General features: G+C 36.2%; 1 protein-coding gene across 1 annotated transcript; it reads left to right on the forward strand.

Moving 5' to 3' along the window:
* Window positions 1–260: 260 nt before the first annotated feature.
* On the forward strand, window positions 261–9,214 carry LOC149208932 (pyruvate kinase, cytosolic isozyme). The gene is made up of 3 exons (XM_089396215.1): window positions 261–926; window positions 6,905–7,366; window positions 8,024–9,214. The coding sequence occupies exons 1-3, from the start codon at window positions 669–671 to the stop codon at window positions 8,834–8,836; spliced, it is 1,533 nt and encodes a 510-aa protein (XP_089252341.1). The 5' UTR covers window positions 261–668; the 3' UTR covers window positions 8,837–9,214.
* Window positions 9,215–23,525: the final 14,311 nt, after the last annotated feature.

The raw sequence follows: 23,525 nt of genomic DNA on the forward strand, positions 1-23,525 counted from the left end.
AGTAAAATTCTCCTTCAAAACCTTCTGGAAGAAAATTGGTTTACTTGGACGGCTGGGCCAACGACCACACGCAAATTCACTTTTAACAGCATATTCAAACTCACCAAAATAATATTCCTCGGATCTTAAACCAAATTTCAGCGCTGATTAATAAAGGTTCGCCCCCTCCAATAATAAATACATTAAATATATTTAAAAGGACAATAAATCGCGGAAAATATTCATATCTACGGTCAATGGTGCCCAGTAACGAACCGCCAAACTCAGTTTGGATCTACGGATAGCAAAGCAGCGCGTGGGATTTACTCACAATACCTGCCCGACGGTTAAGCCCCTGGTTTGCTGTACTGGGCGTGCAGCGTTGCATACCCTCCACAAGGGTTTTGTTTGGCAGAGCCAATATAAAGGAGTCGAAGAAGGTTTGGTGTTAAGGATTGCAAGGGATACCTACTCGCCTATTCATTGTTCGGGTAGCTGCAACTGTGGTTCGAACCTAGAACGGCAGCTAGAGGCAAGCCATCTGTATTAGGCCGGGAATTATTGAAAAGTTCGGCCTTGAACGACTCTCTGAAGCTGCGGATCCATCACTTGGTGAGGATCAGAGTTGATTGTCCTCGTCTAATCTTTTTGCGAATCCGAGCTGCTGTAGATTCATCTTAGGTTTTGTAATGGCCAACATCGACATTGAGGGTATTTTGAAGGAAATCCCCAACGATGGGAGGGTACCAAAGACCAAGATTGTGTGTACACTGGGCCCTGCCTCTAGGAGTGTGGAGATGATCGAGAAGCTGCTGAGGGCTGGGATGAATGTTGCCCGATTCAACTTCTCTCACGGTTCACATGAGTATCACCAAGAGACGCTTGATAATCTCAGGACAGCGATGTATAATACGCAGATAATGTGTGCCGTTATGCTTGATACCAAGGTACATGCTGGCTAATTCTTGTTTATTTTATATGTGTAACAAGCTATCTATGTCTGTTTGGTGTTCTATCTACGTTTGACTTGGGTTTTTGATGATCTGATTGGCTTAAGTAGGTAATTACGTTAAAAATCACAAGTAGCCGCAAGGGCATTCGTTTTGTCAAAATCACTTGGGATTTGCACCTGGTCTTGATGATAAGCTTTCGATCATTATCAAATGTAACTGGTAAAAAGCCTTTAGTCCTCCTCTGAGTGCTCTGAAGTGGAGGGTTTGGCCTACCTGTACGAACCAAATTACAGCCAGTGACTCTGGCAAACTAGGAGTCAAACGAAGACCTACCACCTTTTGGTGGGCTACTATACCACCGATCTAATGCCCTTTTAATTGAGAAAAGGTCTGATTTTGCAGATCCACGGGTATATTGGTGTGACGGATGACGATTCTTGCAGGTCTATGTTTAAGCTAGTTCATTAGGTATGGTAAAGACATCCTCTGCCTTAGAGGGTCAGTTGACGTTTCTCTATAAACTTAATTCATGTTGTGGTGTTTCTGTGAATATATGGTAATGATATTCTTTGGCTCAGAGAGTCAATGTACAATTTTCTATGAGCTTAATTCCTGCTGTGGCGTTTCTGCTTGTTGCTTCAGTTACAGACTTGCTTTCTTAGAGCAAACGAAGTGGAGTAGTAGGTATGCTTACTATAGTTATTATTTTTGGTCACATCTGGAACCTTGAGGACTTGCCAAACTGGTCTGGAACAAATCTTCAAACCTTTATGATTGGCCAAACTGGTCCAGAACAGAGCTCCAAACCTTCGGTATCCCGGGCAAACTTTTAAGTCCAAACCTCCAAACCTTTCACAAAAATGCAACTTTAATTTAATCAATAGAAAATAAAGTTTTAATTAATGGATATAATCTCACAAAGTTGACTGTTGTCATACTGTTATGCTTTGCAATAACAAAAGTTTCCTCGTCGTGTGATATTTTCAGAGATTTATCATAACTAGTTTTCATAAGCATAAATCTGATATTTTGCTTCTGATAGTCCAACAAACTTCTTTAGCCTTTACTGAGTTCTAAATTTTGGAGGATGTTACTATATTATTGAGACTTAGGCATGTCTCTTTAGGGTGATCTAATATTCTGTTAATATTGTTTTTAATCAAGAAAATATATCTTGTATTTAATAAATACGGCTCTTTAGAGAGAGCTTCCAACATACGGAAGAGTTTTCAACTGACCTAAATCTGGCATAAGAGTTTGGACTCTGGAGTTACAGTAAAACCATGGTTTGGCATGATTAAGCTAAAAGCTCTGACATTCATCTACATACATTATATTTCTAACAATTAGCATAACTCTCTGGAGTCCCAATGTCCCTATTGATTGATATGATATAGCCTATGCTCTGGTATCCGGCTACATACGTTGTACCAGAAAAGGTTGACACACTTCAGACAACAAATACAAAGCATAAGTAAGACAACATAGTCCAGCCTTGATGTTTCTACTAAGCCCTTGAAGTTTCTGCCAAGCTTTGGAAGAGCTTGAGCATAGATTCTCCTCAATGATGATGGCTTGGTTGGTCTCCAAAAATCCTCTGCGCAGATGCTTTTTAACATTTCAGCCCCCTCTGTTAATTTGGCCCTCAGATGAATTCACTTCTCCACCCTTTCTGTGTACAACTTGACGAAATTAGTCAGAAACATGATGAAGTGTCTCCACTGTGATCTTATTAGATTTCTGTTTCTTCCTCTATGAGCTTTATGGCAGTTATTGGACTGTAGATTGCAGTCCATGCCAAGCCACAAAGTTCTCCGTCTGATAGAGGGTATCAAAATGGTTGGGGAGCATCTCCCTTGCCTTCATTATAGGGCATATCCTTGCTCTTCTTTGTTGGTTTTGCCATATGCCTGTAAATGAGTTTTCAAGCCAATTTTTGTGTGCCAAATGTTCTGGAAACGAGGTGGGACCAATTATATGCTTCCTTGTTTCATGCATGGGTGAAATAAAAGGGCAGTAAGAAAGGGTTGTGGTATTTCCTATTTGCCCCCTACTGTTTGCCGTGAGGCTAGTATGGCAATCTCATTTTGTCACCTGAGAGAATGAGTTTGGAGATGTGCTATCATTAAATGTGGAATAGGGTTTCAAGTTTTAACCACCCCAATTAATGGTCTATGGTTGGATCAGAAGGGGGTTCTCCTTCTTTAGTCTCCATAGTTAACAAATCTATCTAGTGTCCACTCATCTGCCTTCCTAATGGGGTAGATGGTGATGAGTTTAGATATGTGCTTGCTGAATATAGCCATTGGGCAAGCCAGTATGTCACCTTGTTCATAGATCTTGTAACATGCTGAAATCCAAATTCTTCAAACACATACCAACAACTGCTATTGGTCATCATATTGTAGGATGGGTTATTGGTCCTCCTATTCATAAGGTTGATGATCACCTGTGAATTATCTTCAAAGATGTATTTTTTGAAGCTGTGCTTAAGAGTTCCTTTGATTCTCAGGAGTCAGAACCAAGGTTTCAATTTTTTGCTTACTTATTAGTCTTTCAGTCTGAAAAATTGGTCAGGTTCAATTTTTGCCTATCTATTGTCTTCTCTGAAGAGATCTCTTGCTCCTGCATCCTTGAATTTCTTCCTATTCTGATATGTATGTGGTGCAAGCTTCAACGGAATTTTTGTCCATGATATGCCAATCAGCTCCATTACCATATGAAGCTGATTGAGATCACCTGTGAATAATCTTCAAAGATGTATTTTTTGAAGCTGTGCTTAAGAGTTCCTTTGATTCTCAGGAGTCAGAACCAAGGTTTCAAATTTTTGCTTACTTATTAGTCTTTCAGTTTGAAAAATTGGTCAGGTTTCAATTTTTGCCTATCTATTGTCGTCTATGAGGAGATCTCTTGCTCCTGCATCCTTGGATTTCTTCCTATTCTCATATGTATGTGGTGCAAGCTTCAACAGAAATTCTGTCCATGATATGCCAATCAGCTCCATTACCATATGGGGGAACTTGGCCAATACATGTCTCCCTACTTGCTAACTTTCTTTGTTTCCATAGGCAGAGGAATACATTCATACTAATTGATTACTCAACAGAATTCAAAAAACATACATTCAAACAATGTAGTGCCCTTTAAGAGGATCTATTTTAGCTTTTGTGGTTGCAGTTAGGACTGAGTGAGACCCAAAAACCTTGTGTCCCTTTGCTTAAACTATGTTTAACTTTTGAACCATCTCTACACTGACCATATTCTCTGTGCTACTACTATCAATAATGTTTTACAACACTTACCTTTCACTTAACATCTTGTTTTGAAGATGTTCTTCCACAGCCAACATTCTTCCTCCCAATATTGTTTTTGCATCTCACAAAGACAAGTTAAACTGTTTCATCCCTACCACAATGTGGTAATGCCATGATCTGTAACAGTGAGTTTTTCAGGCCTGGTATTGATAGCCAAACTTTGGTGGAGCATGGGCCTCTCCCCTACTTTGTGTTTGACCTTTGAAAGAAGATTGAAATGTTGAAATTGATTGGCACCCCCTTTGCCAATATGCTTCCAGATTGTTCACCTCCTTTTTGTTTAATTGTGGTACTACTGGAGATGTGTCTTACTAGGTCTTCCTTTGCTACATGGTTGTAGAAGGGCTTACTGCCAGTGTTACGAACATCTTGATAACATCCCGATTTTATCTCGAAATCACAATTTTTTGGCCTAACCGAGGTTTGCTGATTTTTACTGATATTTTGATGGTATCTTGATTTCGCTGATGTTTGTCAATTTTTACTGATATTTTCCCGACTTTTACAATTTTTTGGTTTTCCAGACCCTTGTCGATTTTATCCCAATGCTGATGTTCGCAACATTGCTTACTGGCACCTCTTCTCCAGTCCCTTTATATACAACCTGATCCATGAAATAGTATTTGAAAAGGACAGTTTTCAGGAATCATTCTAAACATGTGTTCATTAAGCAGGTTTGTTTGATTGCTTCGAGTCTTTCCCTGGGAAAAATATCATAGTTCCGAAATCCCTTCTACAGAAAAGACCTTTTCTGGCCAATCTCGTAGCAGCAAACATAGTCAAGAAACCAAACTGACATCTTGGACACTGAGGCATCCAAATAGGTCTTGATATCATATCCCAGGTGTCCTATGGTTGGCATATTGGATACTGAAACATCCAAATAGGTCTTTATGTCATATCCCAGGCATCCCTTTGTCTTTCAAATTGGCATTTGAGAAAGCCAGAAACTATCTGCAATACACCCCACAGCCTTTGAATCGGAGCTTGTGATTATAGTGGTGGGTTGGGACTTTAAAGTTACTATATATTTGTCCAAGAGGTGAAGAGAACCAGACTTTGCTAGGTAATGAATACTGCAAGGCTAAATTCACCTTGTCCTTTCCCAAAACTGGTTCAACAGTGGAAGCACAACCACTTTTTATGTTTTTCAAGCCTTGAACTGCCAATTCTATGAGATATTGGTGGAAAAATGCTATTTGGTTCACATACAGATGGAACTCTGGTTAGAGTTCTTGTTAAAAATAAAATAGAAGGATTAATGGTATATTAAAGTATTGTTATTATCAATCTAACAAAAAAGCTGTGCCTTGAAGTGCCCAAGGAGGATTTTGAGAATTACTACTTCAGACGTACTGATGAATAGAGATAAAAGTTACTGATGTGGCAGGGAGTTCTGATTTTTTTTTTTTGATTTTGTTTGAAAGTTGAGTTGTAAAGACATATTTTTGACATTGTTATTATGGTAGTCAAATAAGCTAATAAATTTAATCCTAATAGGAGACTTACTAATAAGTAGCTTGTATAAATTTAATGGTTGGCAGTGGCACTGCTTTATATGAGGAATTCTGGTATCATGGTCATACATGTCTTGTAAACTTAAGCACATCTGTTTTTATAGGGCACTGCAGTTCGATGTGTTAGTTCAGTGCAGATTAAGAAAGAACAATAATGGTTATAATCGAGTTAGTTTGAAACAAAGTTAATTTTATTTTATAAAGGAATATCCCTTTCACGTTTTTTTGATGTCTTTATCCTTCTATGCTAAGAGTTTTGTTAGAGTTTTGTTATAGCTGGACCATTGTGCAACTCTGTATGGTACCTGGCTATGTTTGTGGCTGCTCTTTTCACAAAAAAATATTAATCTTAGTATCTGCCAGGTGCATGAGCATTGAGTTTGTTTGAAACAAGGTTAATTTTATTATAGAAAGGAATATCCCTTTCCCAAATTTTTGATGTCTTTATCCTTCTATGCTAAGCCTCAGTTTGGTTATAGCTGGTCCATTGTGCAACTCTGTATGGTACCTGGCCATGTTTGTGGTTGCCCTTTTCACAAAAAATTATTGTTCTTCTCGTGGAGATTTACCTTGACAATTTTTAAAATCTAAAGGATTAATTGGTGTGTAGTGTTTTAGGAGCCGAAGATAACATTCTTTAAGTTAGTATCTGCCAGGTGCATGAGCATTGAGTTTGTTTGAAACAAGGTTAATTTTATTATAGAAAGGAATATCCCTTTCCTGAATTTTTGATGTCTTTATCCTTCTATATTAAGTCTCAGTTTGGTTATAGCTGGACCATTGTGCAACTCTGTATGGTACCTGGTCATGTTTGTGGTTGCCCTTTTCACAAAAAAGGATCGATCTTCCCGTGGAGATTTACCTTGACAATTTTTAAAATCTAAAGGATTAATTGGTGTGTAGTGTTTTAGGAGCTGAAGGTAACATCCTTTAAGTTAAGCCTAGTGTATTAATAAGAAGTGTTGAATTCCTTGGATTTGCCCTTTTGTTTTATTTCTTCATATGTTTGTCAAATTTTATTTCCCGTTTTTTGCTTTGTGGGTATGTTCTTTGTGAGTTTCAAATATACACGTTCATCTATAATTATTAGAGTTTTAGTATACTTTAGAGACATGATGATAGAATTTCATTTTTTTTGCAGGGACCTGAGATTCGAACTGGATTTTTGAAGGATGCAAAAGCAATCCAACTGAAGGAAGGTCAGGAAATCACAATAACTACAGATTACACTATTAAGGGTGATACTAACATGATCTCCATGAGCTATAAAAAACTGGCAGAAGATTTAAGTCCTGGTAATACAATCTTGTGTGCTGATGGGACAATCACACTTACTGTGTTGTCAACTGATAAAAAGGCAGCCACAGTGAGGTGTCGCTGTGAAAATACGGCTGTCCTCGGCGAGAGAAAAAATGTTAATTTGCCTGGAGTTGTGGTTGATCTGCCGACTCTTACAGAAAAAGACAAGGAGGATATTTTGGTGTGGGGTGTTCCTAACAAAATAGACATGATTGCTCTTTCTTTTGTTCGAAAGGGCTCAGATCTTGTTAATGTTAGGCAAGTATTGGGGAAGCATTCAAAGAACATTATGCTGATGTCAAAGGTATGTTGTTTACTGCTACTTTGGTTGCTGAAATCTTTGGGGTTGACCTTTATGCATGTATAGTGCTTTTAGAATCTGCATTCAAAATTTTCTTTTTTTGATTTTGTTTTCCCCATGCTTAAGGTGATTATGATAAGAAATCTGCTTACAGGAATGATCCTATGGTTTCCCCATGCTCAAGGTTTATGTAGAGTTGTCTGAAGATGTGTATGTAGGGTTTTGGATATCACTGTGCTGTTATTTAGATATACCAATGTTTCACCACTCATTGTCAGGGGAAACAAAAACAGCTTAAGAGGGTTAGAGAACATGACTGCCTGGGAGGACAGTGCAAAAACCTGCATACATGGCATAATGTGTAAACCTGCATTCTTGGATGTTGTCTATACATGACATACTGTGTAAACCTGCATACTTTGTAAACCTGCTATGGTCATTCTCAGAAATGTTTCCTGGATGGTCACTTATTTTGCTTGACCAACTTGGCTGATTGTCATTCTGAATTGATTGCTAAAAAGTTTTTTGGATTAGATTGTACCATGTTATGGAGCACTGAAGTAGAAGAGAAGATGTTTTCTTGATTTCTAGTGTATTTTTGAAGAGTGTACTTGTTTATAAAGAACTGCAATGGCTTATTTCTTATGTTGTTCCTTCTAGGTTGAGAATCAGGAAGGCGTGGTCAACTTTGATGAAATTTTGCGCGAGTCTGATGCATTTATGGTTGCTCGTGGAGATCTTGGTATGGAGATTCCAGTTGAAAAAATATTCTTGGCTCAGAAAATGATGATATACAAGTGCAATCTCGTTGGAAAGCCTGTTGTCACTGCTACTCAAATGTTAGAATCGATGATTAAGTCTCCTCGCCCTACCCGTGCTGAAGCTACAGATGTGGCTAATGCTGTTCTAGATGGGACTGATTGTGTTATGCTTAGTGGGGAAAGTGCAGCAGGGGCATATCCTGAGGTGGCAGTGAAGACCATGGCTCACATATGTATAGAAGCTGAATCTTCGCTGGACTATTCAGCTATCTTTAAAGATTTAATAAGATCTACTCCCTTACCTATGAGCCCCCTAGAGAGTCTTGCATCTTCGGCTGTTCGAACTGCAAATAAAGCAAAGGCAACACTCATTGTGGTTCTAACTCGTGGTGGCACCACTGCTAAATTGGTAGCAAAGTACAGACCAGCTGTACCTATTCTCTCTGTTGTGGTTCCTGTCCTGACAACAGATTCATTTGATTGGACATGTAGTGATGAAACTCCTGCCAGGCACAGTCTTATATACAGAGGATTGGTCCCACTTCTGGCAGAAGGATCAGCAAAGGCAACTGATTCTGAATCTACTGAAGTGATTCTGGATGCTGCTCTTAAAACAGCAATGGCGAAAGGCTTATGTAAGAAGGGTGATGCAATTGTTGCGTTACACCGCATAGGAGTGGCCTCTGTTATCAAGATATGTGATGTGAAGTGAGGTAATTTATTGCAACGAAATAACATGTGCCAAGTCTTGGGTCGTGCTCTTCTGCTACTATTCAGTGCATGTTTGGAGACTTTGGCCAACCAGAAGATCATTTTGCAAGTTTAGATATGCTTAGTTGAAAACACTGCAGTTCTCAGTTTTGTCAAGTTTTGGAATTAGGAGGTTCTCTTCATATTTTGGTATTATTAATTTTCAATTGTTAAAGATATTGAAGCAATGTTCTAATCTAGTTTTTACCCCCAGGAAATAAATGTTTGCAAAATAGCCCAAAAAAGTAAATATACGACTGGATATCTTTGAATAAGAAACCTCACATTATGGCTGGTTTTTTATTAACAAGAGTTTACGTATGCATTATTACGGTTTTTCTTTCACTGTTTAGCCTGGAATATCATGTATGTTATGAAACGACATTATACCTTTAATATGTCAGATGCTGCAATCCATGAATTTCTGCGATATTTGTAAATTTGTAAAATGAAGTCCCTTTTCACTAAGCTTTCCGCTTGAGTGTTTTCTGTCTACAAGTGGATGTGATATTATTTGTTCACATTAGATAATATTTACATTGTTTATGATTTTTTCAAAGTTTGATAAATAAACTTCTGATGCCGAAAACACATCAGTGGTTTGGAGAGTGTCGTAAACTTCAGAGCCTTTACGTGAGAATTTCATCTTGTTTTTGGTAACAGTTTCCCTGCATTCTGCCATTTCCCGTGGTTTCCTAAGAAATCTGCACAAAGTTTCCAGCTCTATTGGGACCCTTGCCATAACCGTTTCCAGAAACCTATTGCCTTCTTTCCGTTTTACCAATTTTTATACCTGGGGACGCTTAGCTTCAAATCAAACCAGACAGATGAGCTGTACTCCGGCATTTTCTGCAGAGTTGTTTAGATACTTTCGGTATCTGTTGTCCGTGATCTGTTGTTTAGATACTCTAGAATCTCGAAATGGAAATTGTCCGTGATCTGATAGTGGTATCACTTTGAATTTTATTTTATGGCTAGTAATTCTGCACCAAATTGGGGTTTCAAATGGTGTAACGACTGTTTTCCCTGTCACTTGCAGCAAGAGTTGAAAACACAATGTATCAAGGGAACCATTTTTCTATCTTAATATCTACAGGTATATGTTGGAGTATCTATGGATATAGGTTGGCGTTATAAATACTCGTGGGTTTTAAAATGCACTTTTAAATGTCAAATTACCGACATATCTTATTATATTCTGACCATTAGCTACTTTATAACACGTGTGTACAAACTAATTCCAAATAAGCTCGCTTTTGCTAGGAGGCCAGAATAATTCGAATCCTTGGTTTCACATCGAGGCCTCTTTAATAGCCTTTGCAAGCCTTCTGCTTTCACTGTAAGGTTTCCCATGGAAAAAATAGTCCATTAGAGTGGCTTGCACAGACTGCTGTTAGTTTCCTTTGGGTTTCTGGTTTTGGAATGTCCGGTACCAAAATGCTCCACTATGGAGAATAGTTGGGTCAGTGTAAGAAAAGTATTTGCAATGTTTACTGTCAATTTGACTGTGTTTGACTTTCGCTTGAGATCAGCACCTTAAAATTTGCAAAATTTCTAGTACCACTTTTTCTTTAATTGCTTTGCTTATCCCCTAACTCCTTTGATCAAGAAAACTAAAAAATTTTAAAGCCTTCAAAGTGTTTTCACCTACTTTTCCATTCCATTTTCACCTACTTTTCCATTCCATTATGTATTGGAGACTTTAGAAAGGAGTTGTCTCTAGTGTGACTTTTTGGAAGCTTTTCTGGTGGATTTTTCTGATCTAATTTCTCTAAAATCTGGCAGGAATTCATTGAAATCACAAGATTGATGGGTAAACCCTGCACAATAGAAGTGCCTTAGGAGTTTTTCATGGCGCTGAATCCATATATACAGTCAAAAAACTAGTTTAAACAACACAAATTAAGATTTCATCTCAAAATTTTCCACCAGATTCAGTCACCGGAAACTCCAAAAATTGGACTATAGACAACTCCCTTTAGAAACTTTAATTGGCAACAAAAGTTCACCTTTAATATTGATAAAAAGTTCAAAAACTCATCAATGACATTTTCACGATATTTGCCAATTGAGCTGCCCCTTGGGGTTACTTGGTCTTGAAACTTACCAAAGCATCAAAATAGAAATTGGTTGTTGATAGAAAATTCAAACAATTTGTTGATAATCGTTGTTCATGCCATATTGCCATTAATTTGTAGCTTTGGTTGGAGTATTAACTTGCCATAAATTTCTCATGATTTTTAAAATCCATCAAGTTTGAATATGATTTGGCAATGATGATGCATGGTTTGCTTAGGTTCTTGTTTTCTTATAATATGCATGAAGGTCAAGGATTAGTTGAAAAGTTAAGAGGGGTTAACCTTGATAGCCTTTCTTATACAACATTGTTGTTAGTTCAACTTATAGGGATGTTTCAAGGTTCTTTTATTAAAACCAATTTGAGGAATTGAAAAATGTATGCTCGGTTTTTGAAAGGAAAACTCAAGAAAATCTTTTATAAAGGGCTTTGATTGGATAAACTCTCACAATGACAGAGTAGCACTGTTTTGAATGAGAAGGGTAGATGCAAAGGATCCTACTTGCCATATGAGATAGTGAAACACTGCAAGTTGCCACTATTAGAGGTATACATGATCAAAGGTATTGTTAAGCAATTTAACAAAGAATATGGCGTCAAGAAGATCATCTCTAGGTGGTGGGTAGAGGGAAAAATATTTTTTTGGGAAACTAGTTGGTGTTTATTCATTCAATAATTTGATAGAGCTTTATTTATATACCATGGCTTTAATAGCCAAGTTGTATGGTAAACAATGATCGTACACACATTTAAAAAATGTATGGTTACCACTGGCCTACACAGTTCTTACCATCGGTTGTGTGTTCAATTAGGCAACCATTCTTTCTCATTCTTTAAACATAATGATAGAGAGATTGTAAAGCTAAGTGAGGGGTGGTGCCCAAATTTTATATGGTCTCTTGCCCCATGGATGTGGTTTGTGCTACCAACATTTTATCTGGTGTCAACTTGAGTTGGCATATCTCAGAGCACTCGATGCATGTGAATTAGCATGTTGGAATAATAAATACAATAGACATTATCCAGTCATCTCAATTTTTGGCTCATCTTTTGCAAGGAATGTTCAAGATTGTCCATAGATGCTACAGGGCTTATAAGATGCATAAGGAATTCGTGTATGCAAGAAGGGTACACTTAGCTAAGAATGAAATTAATAGAGATAGTAGCAAGAAGAGGAATAAAAAGAAAAGAAGCATGGATAAGACGAGAAAAGGCACACAAATTACAAGTTGAAAAATTGAAAAGAAATCGAGATTAAAAGAAAGAACAATAATGGGAATAAAGATATAAAGAAGAATGAGAAAGAAAGGGAAAGGTGAAAAGAAGAGGTTGATAGATAAGGAAAAAAGAAAACGAGATGAGGAAAAGAAGCAAGAGGAACTAGAAAGGATAGAACAAACTCTTAAACAACAACCACTTTATTGAACACCATCACTCCCCAATATGTTACTCCCAAAGTAGGAGATAAAGGTAAGGGACTTTTGTTACAACGAGTGCACACTCTAGGAAGTTGAAAGAATATTTTAACTTTGGGGTGATCAACCATTTCTAGAGCCTTAGGAATAAGTTGCTAACCTAATTGTTAATTTATAATAGTTGAGAGTGGGGAATAGTGAAACAAACTTCGAAGAGAGAAAGTGACTTGAATATCTCTATCTTATTTATCATCGAAGGCGTAGGACCAATTGAATTATATCAAGTAGATACATAAAAGAAGAGGTCAAAAGGATCATGATATTAAACCATTGAATAAGATTGAATTGTATGGGATAGAATACACATCAATTATTGGGATAGAGTATCAAATGAGTCACACAAATAGGTTGATTGTGAGTGGTTACCTTGCATTAAAATTTGGGATCTAATAGAAGATAATATTGTATGGTCCAAGTTTCCTAGCTTCGGTTCACTTGAACAATTTCTGCTAGTGTGAGAAGTGTTCAAGTAGTTTGAAAATGATGCAAAGAAGCATGGAGCAAGGGTTAGGGGCATTTCCTCTTTGGAACATGACTATCTTCACAAACTTCGGACCACTGAAATTAGTGATTCAATGGGAGTCTATTTTTCCTAAAATATAAAATATGTAAATATATTGGAACATGTTTTTCCCATTTTGAAGTTACCTAGGAGCAATATGTGCTTCCCCATCTAAGTTTATGTGATGATTTATTTACTCAATGAGGAAAATGTAAAAGATCCACCTCCTAGTTCTCTTGAAGTTCAATTTGAGAAACAATCTGCGTGGCTATTTTTGCATGAACAATGTTATTCTATATAAATATATAAACATAATACTTGGAGGTTTTTTCCTTGAGGGGATGATGAAGCTTTTAACTTTGTATTATTTTAAAATTAATTTAGAAGGTTTTTCTTGAAGCCAAGGACATTTTGCTAGAGATACATTGTGGATTGATTTTATCCATGGATGATTCTACATAAATCTAATGAAATCATAGACATGAAAAGGAATACTAGAGAAGGGACTTCCAATCAGATGCCATATAGACCTTTTTATAGAAGGCCTACAACTTTAGATTATTGAACACCCACGCGTAAATTTGAGTCTTGATTTAGAAGGGGCGGCTATGAATAATTCTTGCAATTATTGTCAAGCTAATCATTTCAGAAAGGGTTGTCCTCAATGGATAAAAGCTATGGACATGGTAGAAAAAATGTTTTCAAATGGTTGCATATATGGAGAGTAATCTAGGGAGCGATTAGAGGGAGAAATAGAAGAAGAAACTCAGGAAAACCCTAGTGAAACAACTATGTTCTTATTATACATGTTTTTTGGTTTCAACTAGGTTGAAGAGAAAGAAGTATTTGAAGAGGGATTGCTAGTTCAAACTAATTATCACACCAAGATTCATGGACCCATACCACAACAACAACCAACTACATCTTAAGCTTGAAACAGTAAGAAAACCTAGACTATGGCATATCACTAGGATCCCATCTGTCGTCCTTGATACCAATAAACATTCAACTAGTCACTTAGATTCCATGGAGTATAACATCGTTAAGGATTTAAAAAGGATAAAAGCAAATATTTCAATACTTGATGTATGTAAAATACACATCGATGTAAGTCATCGCTGAATGCTTTGAAATACATAGATGCACAAATGACGATAGTCATTAGAAGTGCCAATAAAATGACAAGTAATGATTTGTTCACTGCCACATGGCAACATTGCTTTCTTTAACTCCATTCGTATTAGTGTTCAAAATATTCAATCAGGGTGTGCATAATTGTTTGATAGACTTGGGAGCATCTTCTGAAATCATGCCTTATGTTTGTCGAAAGTTGAGCGCAATACCAATGAATGCTGACTCAAATAAGTCAGCGTGATAGATCAAAAGTTGAAATAGTTGGTGAACTAAAGGATCTAATTTGAGTAGCTTCCACCCTGAAAGTTCACTAGGTGGTAGACATTGTAGTAGACATTCCTAAAGTGTGTAGCTTGTTACTTAATAGGGACTAATCCTAGAAACTTCAAAGTTAATTCACATTGCATTGGTTATACCCATGACTTCCATGGAATGGATAGTCAAATAATATCAAGATTGATAGAGAAAAATATGTGGAACAAACAATGATTAATCTTGAGGCAACAAATGATCTAGTAGTAAAAATTGTAAAATTCCAATTCTTAGAAATTATGCTCTAGATTCTTACTTTGGTAATTTTCTCACAAAAATTTAACATACCTAAAAATATATGATCGGAATTGTCTATATAGGAAGACAACTATGGAAGAATGGGTTTTAACACTAGCTTTGTAAATATGTAACTTCTAATCCCTTAAATAATCTAAATTTTGTAGATGAAAATACAATAGGTCTTAGAGATGCCCTTAACATTTGGACCTTATTTTTTTGACACTTTTAAATTCCAAGAGGGAGTGGACATTAATTGCTTTTTGATAGATCTCTAAGGCTAAACATAGGTTTTTCATGTAGGTTAGAGTTTGATTGCATTAACAATATTGCTGAAAATGAAGCACTTGTATAAGGTCTAAAAAAGACCATAGATTTAAAAATAAAAGAAGATGAAAGTCTTTGAGGATTTATAAATAATTGCTAGAAAAATTAAAAATACGATACATTGTAGCTCTATTTAAATAATTATTAATAAGAAGTATTATGATTAATTAACAACTTTGATGAATTACAACATTTTTACTGTTCCATGTTTTGGAAATCTAGTAATTGATTAAGTTGCTAATGTTTCCTATGGTTTGTATTTATTGGAATACTTGGAGGGGCCCAATAGATTTGCAAAGTAGATTTAAAATATCATTAAACATGAAATCGACATTTCCACTTTAGATCATGATATTATCAATTTAGGAATCTATGAAAATCCAAAAATCACAAATCTTGCTAAAATATGTTTTGAACAAGAGAAATAAGTTTCAATGAAGAAGGTTGTGAAACCTTTTCAAAAAAGCCTCCATAAGATGCATCATTCTCTCAAGCTCCAAGTGAAAGTGGAGTTGAAAAAACGTTTGGATGCTAAAGTTATCTTTCAAGTTTGATATTTTGCATGTTTAACTAACTTATTACCAATAATAAAGAAAACTTGGGAGATTTGTTTGTGTTGACTTTCAAACTTGAATAAAGCTTTTGAGAATGACAACTACTCGGTTCCTCACCTGGAACATACCCTGCAACTCGCATAAGAATTTGAGATGTTTTCATTACTTGATGGTTTCTTGAGATATAATTAAGTCTTGGTCACTAAAGAGGATAGATTGAAAACCACATTTTAAACCAAATGGGGCACATTTTCTTATAAGAGAATGAGTTTTGGTCTTGTTAATTTCAAAGCCACTTTTCAAAGAGCAATGGACATTGCTTTCCATTCTTATCAAGTGTAATGGACATTGCTTTCCATTCTTATCAAGTGTAGTTTCATTTCCATTCTTATCAAGTGTAATGGACATTGCTTTCCATTCTTATCAAGTGTAGTTTCATTGTATACTTGGATGACATAATTATTTACTTAAAAATAGAGCAGATCATATTACACATCTTACTTAGATTTGTGAGAAATGTAGGAAATATGAGATTTCTTTATATATGAAAAATAATATTTTCATAGTCATCTAAGCTAAATAGTTTGAGCGTATTATTTCCGACGAAGGCATAACTATAGAGATTGAGCAAGTGAAATTTATTTCTCAGTTAGCTTTACCACACAATAAGAAAGCCATGTATTTTTTTTTTGGGAAGATCAATTTTGTGTGGAAATCCTAGATTTTATAGAAACTATTAAATTTCCACAAAAAATGATTAAGAAGGATGCAGAGTTCAAATGGAACAAGGAAGAAAATGATTTGTTTGAAAGTAATCAAAATTGCTATGTCCAACGCTCCAGTTTACACAATACTAGTTTCAACTTGATTTCTTCTTTACATATTCACTGTTAATTGTTCTCTTGTAGTTTCTTAACACAGAGTGATCCTAAAGGAAATGAAGCACCTATTTTTTCATGAGTACTAACCTACAAGGAGAAGAGCTCAATTATCCCACTGTAGACAAGTAGGCATATGATGTTTATAAGGATGTTAAGCACTTTAGGCCCACATTTTGAAAGACCATACTAAAATGATAGTTCCTCACCCTGCTGTTTGATCATTATTTATTCAATATGGATTAGGGGAATTGAGAGGGAATATGGATTAGGGGAATTGAGAGGGAATTAGATGACATACATACAAGAATATGATCTTGGATTTGAGCATGCTTATATTGTGCATCAGTAAGGACCATACAAATTGGTAGTAATATTGCAAGATATTACAACAAAGGAAGAAGAGGGATGGGGAATGGATTCTCAGTTCACACCAATGAAATCCCTTTTATTACAGCTAACATAGACTCATGGCATGTTGATCTGACATATTTTTTAAACCATGGGATCTATCCAAGTCATATAAAATTGAAATCAAAAAGGGATTTACGATTAAAGTTCACCTAATACAAGCTTATTAATGGCAACAGTTTCCAAAGAACTTTGACGGAGTATTCTTTAGATGTTTGAAAAATGATGACGCTGCAAAGTCGTGAAATGTCTTTATGATGGGCCAAGAGGAGGTCAATTCATTGGCGAAACCACATCTCAAAATATTTTGAGAATTGAATATTCATGGCCTAGTCTCTTTTGAGATGCTTATGATTTTGCGTGGAAGTGTAAAACCAGTGAATTAAGCACATCAAGAGAGAGAACAAAGAATCAATACCCTTGCAACTTGTCTCAATCATTTGACCTTTTGAGTAGTGGAGGATTTATATCACATGAAAGATAAACACACATTCGTTGAAAGATAGTCACTTAAAGATATCCAAAATCTATTAACAATGGAAGTGTGATCCAAGTCAGTCTCTTTACCAAGGATTAACATTATTAATCAAAAGGACTTATCATATAACTTAGCTAAATAACTAAGTTTTAAGTATAACATGAAGATTATTTCGAAGTTAAATATAAGAAAATTTATGAATTTTTTATTCCGAGTTTGCTTTTAGCTTCCTCTCCACCTAAAATTGATGTTTATTATTTGAAGATATGTACGTAGATATTTTGGATACATCCATTGAATCACCATTTTGTTAGAAATGTAGATCACTACTGGGGGAGGGGGTGAATCAGTGGTGATGGCAATTATAAAATTTTTAAAACTTTTTGCCAATATATTAAACGATCAACAACTCAAAATTTAAATGGTAATCTAAACATGCAACTACATCAATACTCAACACATAAAAGCCATAACACATAAAACAATCATGCATAAAGAGACAAGATATTTCTGGTGGAAACCCCGAAGGGAAAAAAACCACCCTGCTGTGGTTGCACTACTTTGAATATTTTATTATCTGTCAAGCAAATATTTACATAGATTAGCTGGCCACCACCAGCTAGGAGATACGACTCCAACTACAGTTTGATGGCCACTACTAGCAAGTAGTCATACTCCAATCTGAGCAAGCCACTACTTGCCAAAGGCCCCAACCTCCTTAACCTCTATGCATAACTCATTTCAAAATTTCCACACTGGGCTCAATATGATCTCCTCAACATGCACGCAACAACAACATCTCCATTCTGCAACCAAAATCTATCTCAAAACAATCCACACATCCAAATCCTAAATACAAACAATATCAACATGCAATAATATGATCCATGTGTGGCTCCTGCAATAAAAACAATGTCAACATGCAATATTTTGATCTATGTGATCTCTCTTTTGCTACTACTCTCACAATGATCTGCTACCAATGTACATTCAGTCTCTTAATTCTTAGCACTGTAAACTCTAATTTACTGCTGATCTCTGAAGAATTCTAAAATTCTGGACAATCTGCTACAACCACTGAAAACCATTCATTCTCTCCTTCGCATGCCATTCACACCCTCTCTCTCATACTCCAAAAGAGACAACCAAATAAACTCATAGCTTTCTCCTATTTGTATTTTTCTGAGATAGTTAACTTGGAAAATGCATCGGATGATGGAGGACTCAACAACTCTTTTCACACCATAGAATTTGTTTGGATCAATATCCTTGAATTAATATTGGCACCTACTTCACTTAATGAGAATATTCTTCACTAAATGCCTTCTAGAACTTAGCCTTCTAGAACTTACTTAAGCTTTCCCGACCTTTTTATCAAAAGTCCCGAACAAATACCATCAGAAAAAATCATAAAAACACCTGAGATGTGTGCATAATCCGGAGAAAATAATCAAAATAGAGTAACACTTCCTTTGCTCTACTTTCCTGCATTATATCTCAGGTTCCTAAGCCATTTATTGTGTTACTAATGCTCTATGTTCCACATGTAGCCCGCGTTACTCCTCTTAAGGCCTCCTTCCTCAAGGACTTTGGCAACTCTACTTTAGGAGGATGTTTGGGACGATAGATAGCCTTCCCCAAGTAGTTTGATACCTTAACACATCATGAAACTTCCATAAATAATACTTATGACTTAGTAAAGGGCATAGACTTCATGATTATAGGGCATGCATCAAATGACATCAAACTTGTAGCTCAACTTCAGGAGTGAGCTTGATACATCATGAAAACTTCCTATCGACCCTTTGACACTGTGACAACTCTTTGCAACATCATGAAAATCTTATAAATACTTACATATGACTCAATACAATACACAAAGGCTCTTGAATAAATGACATACATCAAGTACATCAATGGCAACACTAACATGCCAACAAGCTCCTCTTTTGCTAATGATGTCAACCTAAAAATTCCCTTTCTAAAGTGAACTCCTGAAGCGGAGCACACACAAAACTCTCTCCCCCTTTGACATCAATGGCAAGGGGAAAAACATACCAAGGATAGTACACCATACCTTCTCCACGCTGAAAATACTCCCTTTGCACATGTAATGAGTTGCAACCGTCTTCTCCACACTGTTGACATCCTTCTCCTACACAAAGAAAAGTTATTATCCTTTGAAACAAGCATGCCAAAATTTGCTTACAAATATCTCATCCATACCGTTGTACATCAACATTCACTGCTACCTATGCCTGCTTATGCCTCCTGCAATAGGACACATCATTGAATCAAGAAGCCCACTATAATGACAATGTGATAAACATTGGGATGCATGGCTAAAAAAGATGAAATTAGGGTGAATGATGGCAACAATCATATAGCTAGTAAAGATGTGGAATAAAATTTCCTTGAACACAAACTAGATCTGATCAATCAACACACCAAAGCAACATTACACTTGTCCTTTCAACAACAACATCAAACTCGATCAACTCTACCGTTCTTTCTAGATCATAGTAGTAGAAAATTCATACATCACAACATTATTCTCTGTATGTTAATCTCTAGCAGCAACAACAAACCATCAATCCTGTGACACAATAAATCTACCCAACATCTGTGCAAATAGGAACATTTCCCTTGAATAGGTATTGGGGCAAAAAAACATATCCATGTATGTTATACAATGAATTCTATCTCTTTGCTATATGAAAGGGGCCATAAATTGACCCAACAAATCCGGACCAAGTGATGTACATGAAATGCAATACTTCATCATGAATTACAAGACGATGCCAAAACCTATACATAGTTGCAACAAGACTCTAGACTCTCTCTCCAATGGATGTCCAACACTAGAGCATTCCCTCATCACCCAAACAATAAAAGAAACACTATTACATGGCTTTAATACATGCTTACATGGAAAATTCATATGACTCATCATAATGCATGCCTAGATTGCTCATCAAAAAAGATGCTAAGACTTGTGAAAATTACTCTCATGACCCTACATAGACCCAATAATAAGAGCATCAAAGTTACAAGGCTTTATCTTTCACTCTAAGGTGCAAACATGGCTGAAACATAATGAACGACAACAATACATGCCAACCACCATGAATCTCCTCTATGCATGACCAATACAAAACTAAGACAATGGTTGTCAGAAGTGCTACTTAGTGCATGGGAGTCCTCTAATACAATAATATAGTGCATGTACATGGAATTTATGACCAACAATATGGATCTACATAGCAACGATATTCACAATACATATTGCATGATAGCATGTGTCCAACTCTCAAAATATCACCCATAGTTCATGATCTCAACAACATCAAACAACAATACATGGCAAAGCCTGGTGGCCTAGTAGTAGAAAATATCAACAACATAATGAAAGCTATTTTCAACATGAAAACCCTCATAGCAACAACAACAATAGTTAACAACATAACACACCAATCAACACTAGATATCAACCCTCTGTAACAAAAACATGGTAGCAAAAACAACCACCATATGGAGCATAAACCTCTACAAAATGATCTGAACTAGTAGCAACAACATGAATAAAATGATGCATTGATAGCAACAATACATATCACTTCAACAATCCTCCTCATCAATATAGAAATCATGCACGACAACATGAATCCATGCTCTTGCAAAAGTGCAAGCTAGAGCACTAGACAATAGATCAAGAAGCATCTTCATAGAAACCCTTAGTGGATCAGAATCCTCAACAACAACGGTAAGTGTCCAAGAAAATAATGTGTCAAATGAGTAGGAAACCACCACCATTATACCACCATCATCCTGTTCTTTATGGAAACAACACAAGCATAACAGTCTCATTATCACTAGTAGCATATAATAATGGCAATGGAAAATTATGAGCTCTAACAACCATCAATCTGAATACAAACAATTGCATGTTAACTGATACAAAACTATGAAGAACCATATAATCCGTGCAAACCCAAAACACATGCTCCTAAATCTTTGATAACTCCTGTAAAAGATCAATGTCAGATAATAATGTAGCATGAATAATATAGTAAATTCCTCCAAACGATGCCTTTTTCCTTTTCTGCTAGTAGGGTACCATAAGGCCATCAATAAATCACTGAAATATTGGAAGCATATATGATGCTCCCCTTTAATTGTGCCATCTCCATATAAAATCCACACTTTGTCAAGCTCTCTCATTCACACATCACAAAGTTCCTATTAATGCCCTGATCATAATAAATTCAACAGATGCAACATTAGTAGCATAAATTCTTGCAACATATAGTCAATATAAAAAAGAATATGCATCAAAAAAACCTAGCAATAACATACAACTTCACACAGCTCCCCCTGAGCTCAAGCATATCCTTAATAAGAAAATCTGTTCACATGCACTACTCTTGCTATGGAAACATCTTCAATGATCCCTTATGCAATATCATGATGTGCCATATGCTCCCCCTGAGGCCATGCGAGCCTCAATTTCTTCTTGCAAGATCTTGCTGCTCCTTCCTCCAAACTTTGAGGGGTTGATCCTTGACATGCACTTCCTTCTCTAGCTTCTTCACTGATTGGCTTTGTAGGATCCTTCTCTTTTGTCTGGATGACCTTAAGAACTTTGGTAGCTTGTGATCTTTTTCCCTAAGATTATCACATATGTAACATCTTATGTGACCAAGGAAGGGAGGAAACGACTCAAATCTTTTGCTAATCGAACTTTTGCTTCTACTCCTTGTTGCATGAAACTTGCAATCAACAACCTTGTGACCAAAACCATTACATGAGTAGAAATAACCATAAAAAGGGCTGTTATACATGATTATTTCCGAACTTCGTGAAGGGGGAAGTCCTCTTTATTTAATTGCTTGATAGGGCCTTCTATCTAAATGCTTCTTCTGCTGCATGCTTCTACAATTTAATGCAATATGTCCAAGCTTCTAACAATTGAAGCATCTTACATCCCCTAAATATGAAAATGATCTTCTAGGTGCTTTTCTTTTCTTGACCTTTGGCTCCTTCTTCATTTGTTGGCTTTGTTGTTGGCTTTCTTTCTTGCGGCTCCTAGTACCACTATCATCTTCTTTGATTGTAGCTGCTACTAAGCTAGTTTCTCCTTTGTAAACTGAGATCTGATTTGACAAAGATAGACTTTGGGCTACTCTTTAACTAAATGATTTTCTTCTCTATATCTCTTCTTAATGAAACCACTTCAGCTTCTAATTTCTCACATTTATCCTCCTTTTCTCTATACAACTTCCTCACCCCTATTCAAATCACCTACCTTCTTCCAACAAAGTTTTTAATGTAATGATTTCTTCTTTGAAGGTACATTCCTTCTCATTGAATTTTTTAAGAAGCCTTTTAAAATCTCTATTTTCTGCTGAGAGTTGCTCTATTTTTGTCAATAATGCACTAAGTTGGGCTTGATCTTCAACCGATTCCTCACATTCCTTCTCATTGAATTTTTTAAGAAGCCTTTTAAAATCTCTATTTTCTGCTGAGAGTTGCTCTATTTTTGTCAATAATGCACTAAGTTGGGCTTGATCTTCAACCGATTCCTCCTTCTCTTCATTGTTTCTTCATATTTCTATTCCATGCAATGCATGCAACCTATCCCAGATATCTCTTGCAAAATTGAGATCCGTGATTTTCTCAATGTCTGGTCATGAAGATTATCATACATTACACATCTAGGTTGTGCATCCAATAATTGAGCTTGTTGTGAAAGGGTTTAACATCATTACCATTTACCACCATTTTCCAAACTTCAGATCCTCGAGTATATATTTATGCTTTTAACCTTCTCTCTCCATGCTCAAAAATGCGAGGCATTGAGTTGTAGAGCATCTTGATAACCCATGATTTGCCCAGATACACCTTTCAACGATTAAGCTACAAGAAGGAACCTGATTTGGTACCAATTGTTAGAAATGTAGATCACTACTGAGGGCGGGGGGTGGCGTAAACTAGTACTGATAGAAATCCTAAACTTTTTAAATTTTTTTGCCAATATATTATGATCAACAACTCAAGATATAAATAATAATATGAACATGCAACTACATCAATACTCAACACATAAAATCCATAACACATAAAACAATCATGCACAAAGAGACACAAGATATTTCTAGTGGAAACCCTCAATGTAAAAAACCACCTGGATGATACTGCGTTGCTCTGAATATTTTATTATCTTTCAAACAAATCTTTACATAGATTAGCTGGCCACCACTATCTAG

This window comes from Pinus tabuliformis, chromosome 1_2 (genome assembly GCF_031772625.1).
Source record: "Pinus tabuliformis cultivar Carrire ecotype Pingquan chromosome 1_2, CPIR1, whole genome shotgun sequence".
Lineage (NCBI taxonomy): Eukaryota > Viridiplantae > Streptophyta > Pinopsida > Pinales > Pinaceae > Pinus > Pinus tabuliformis.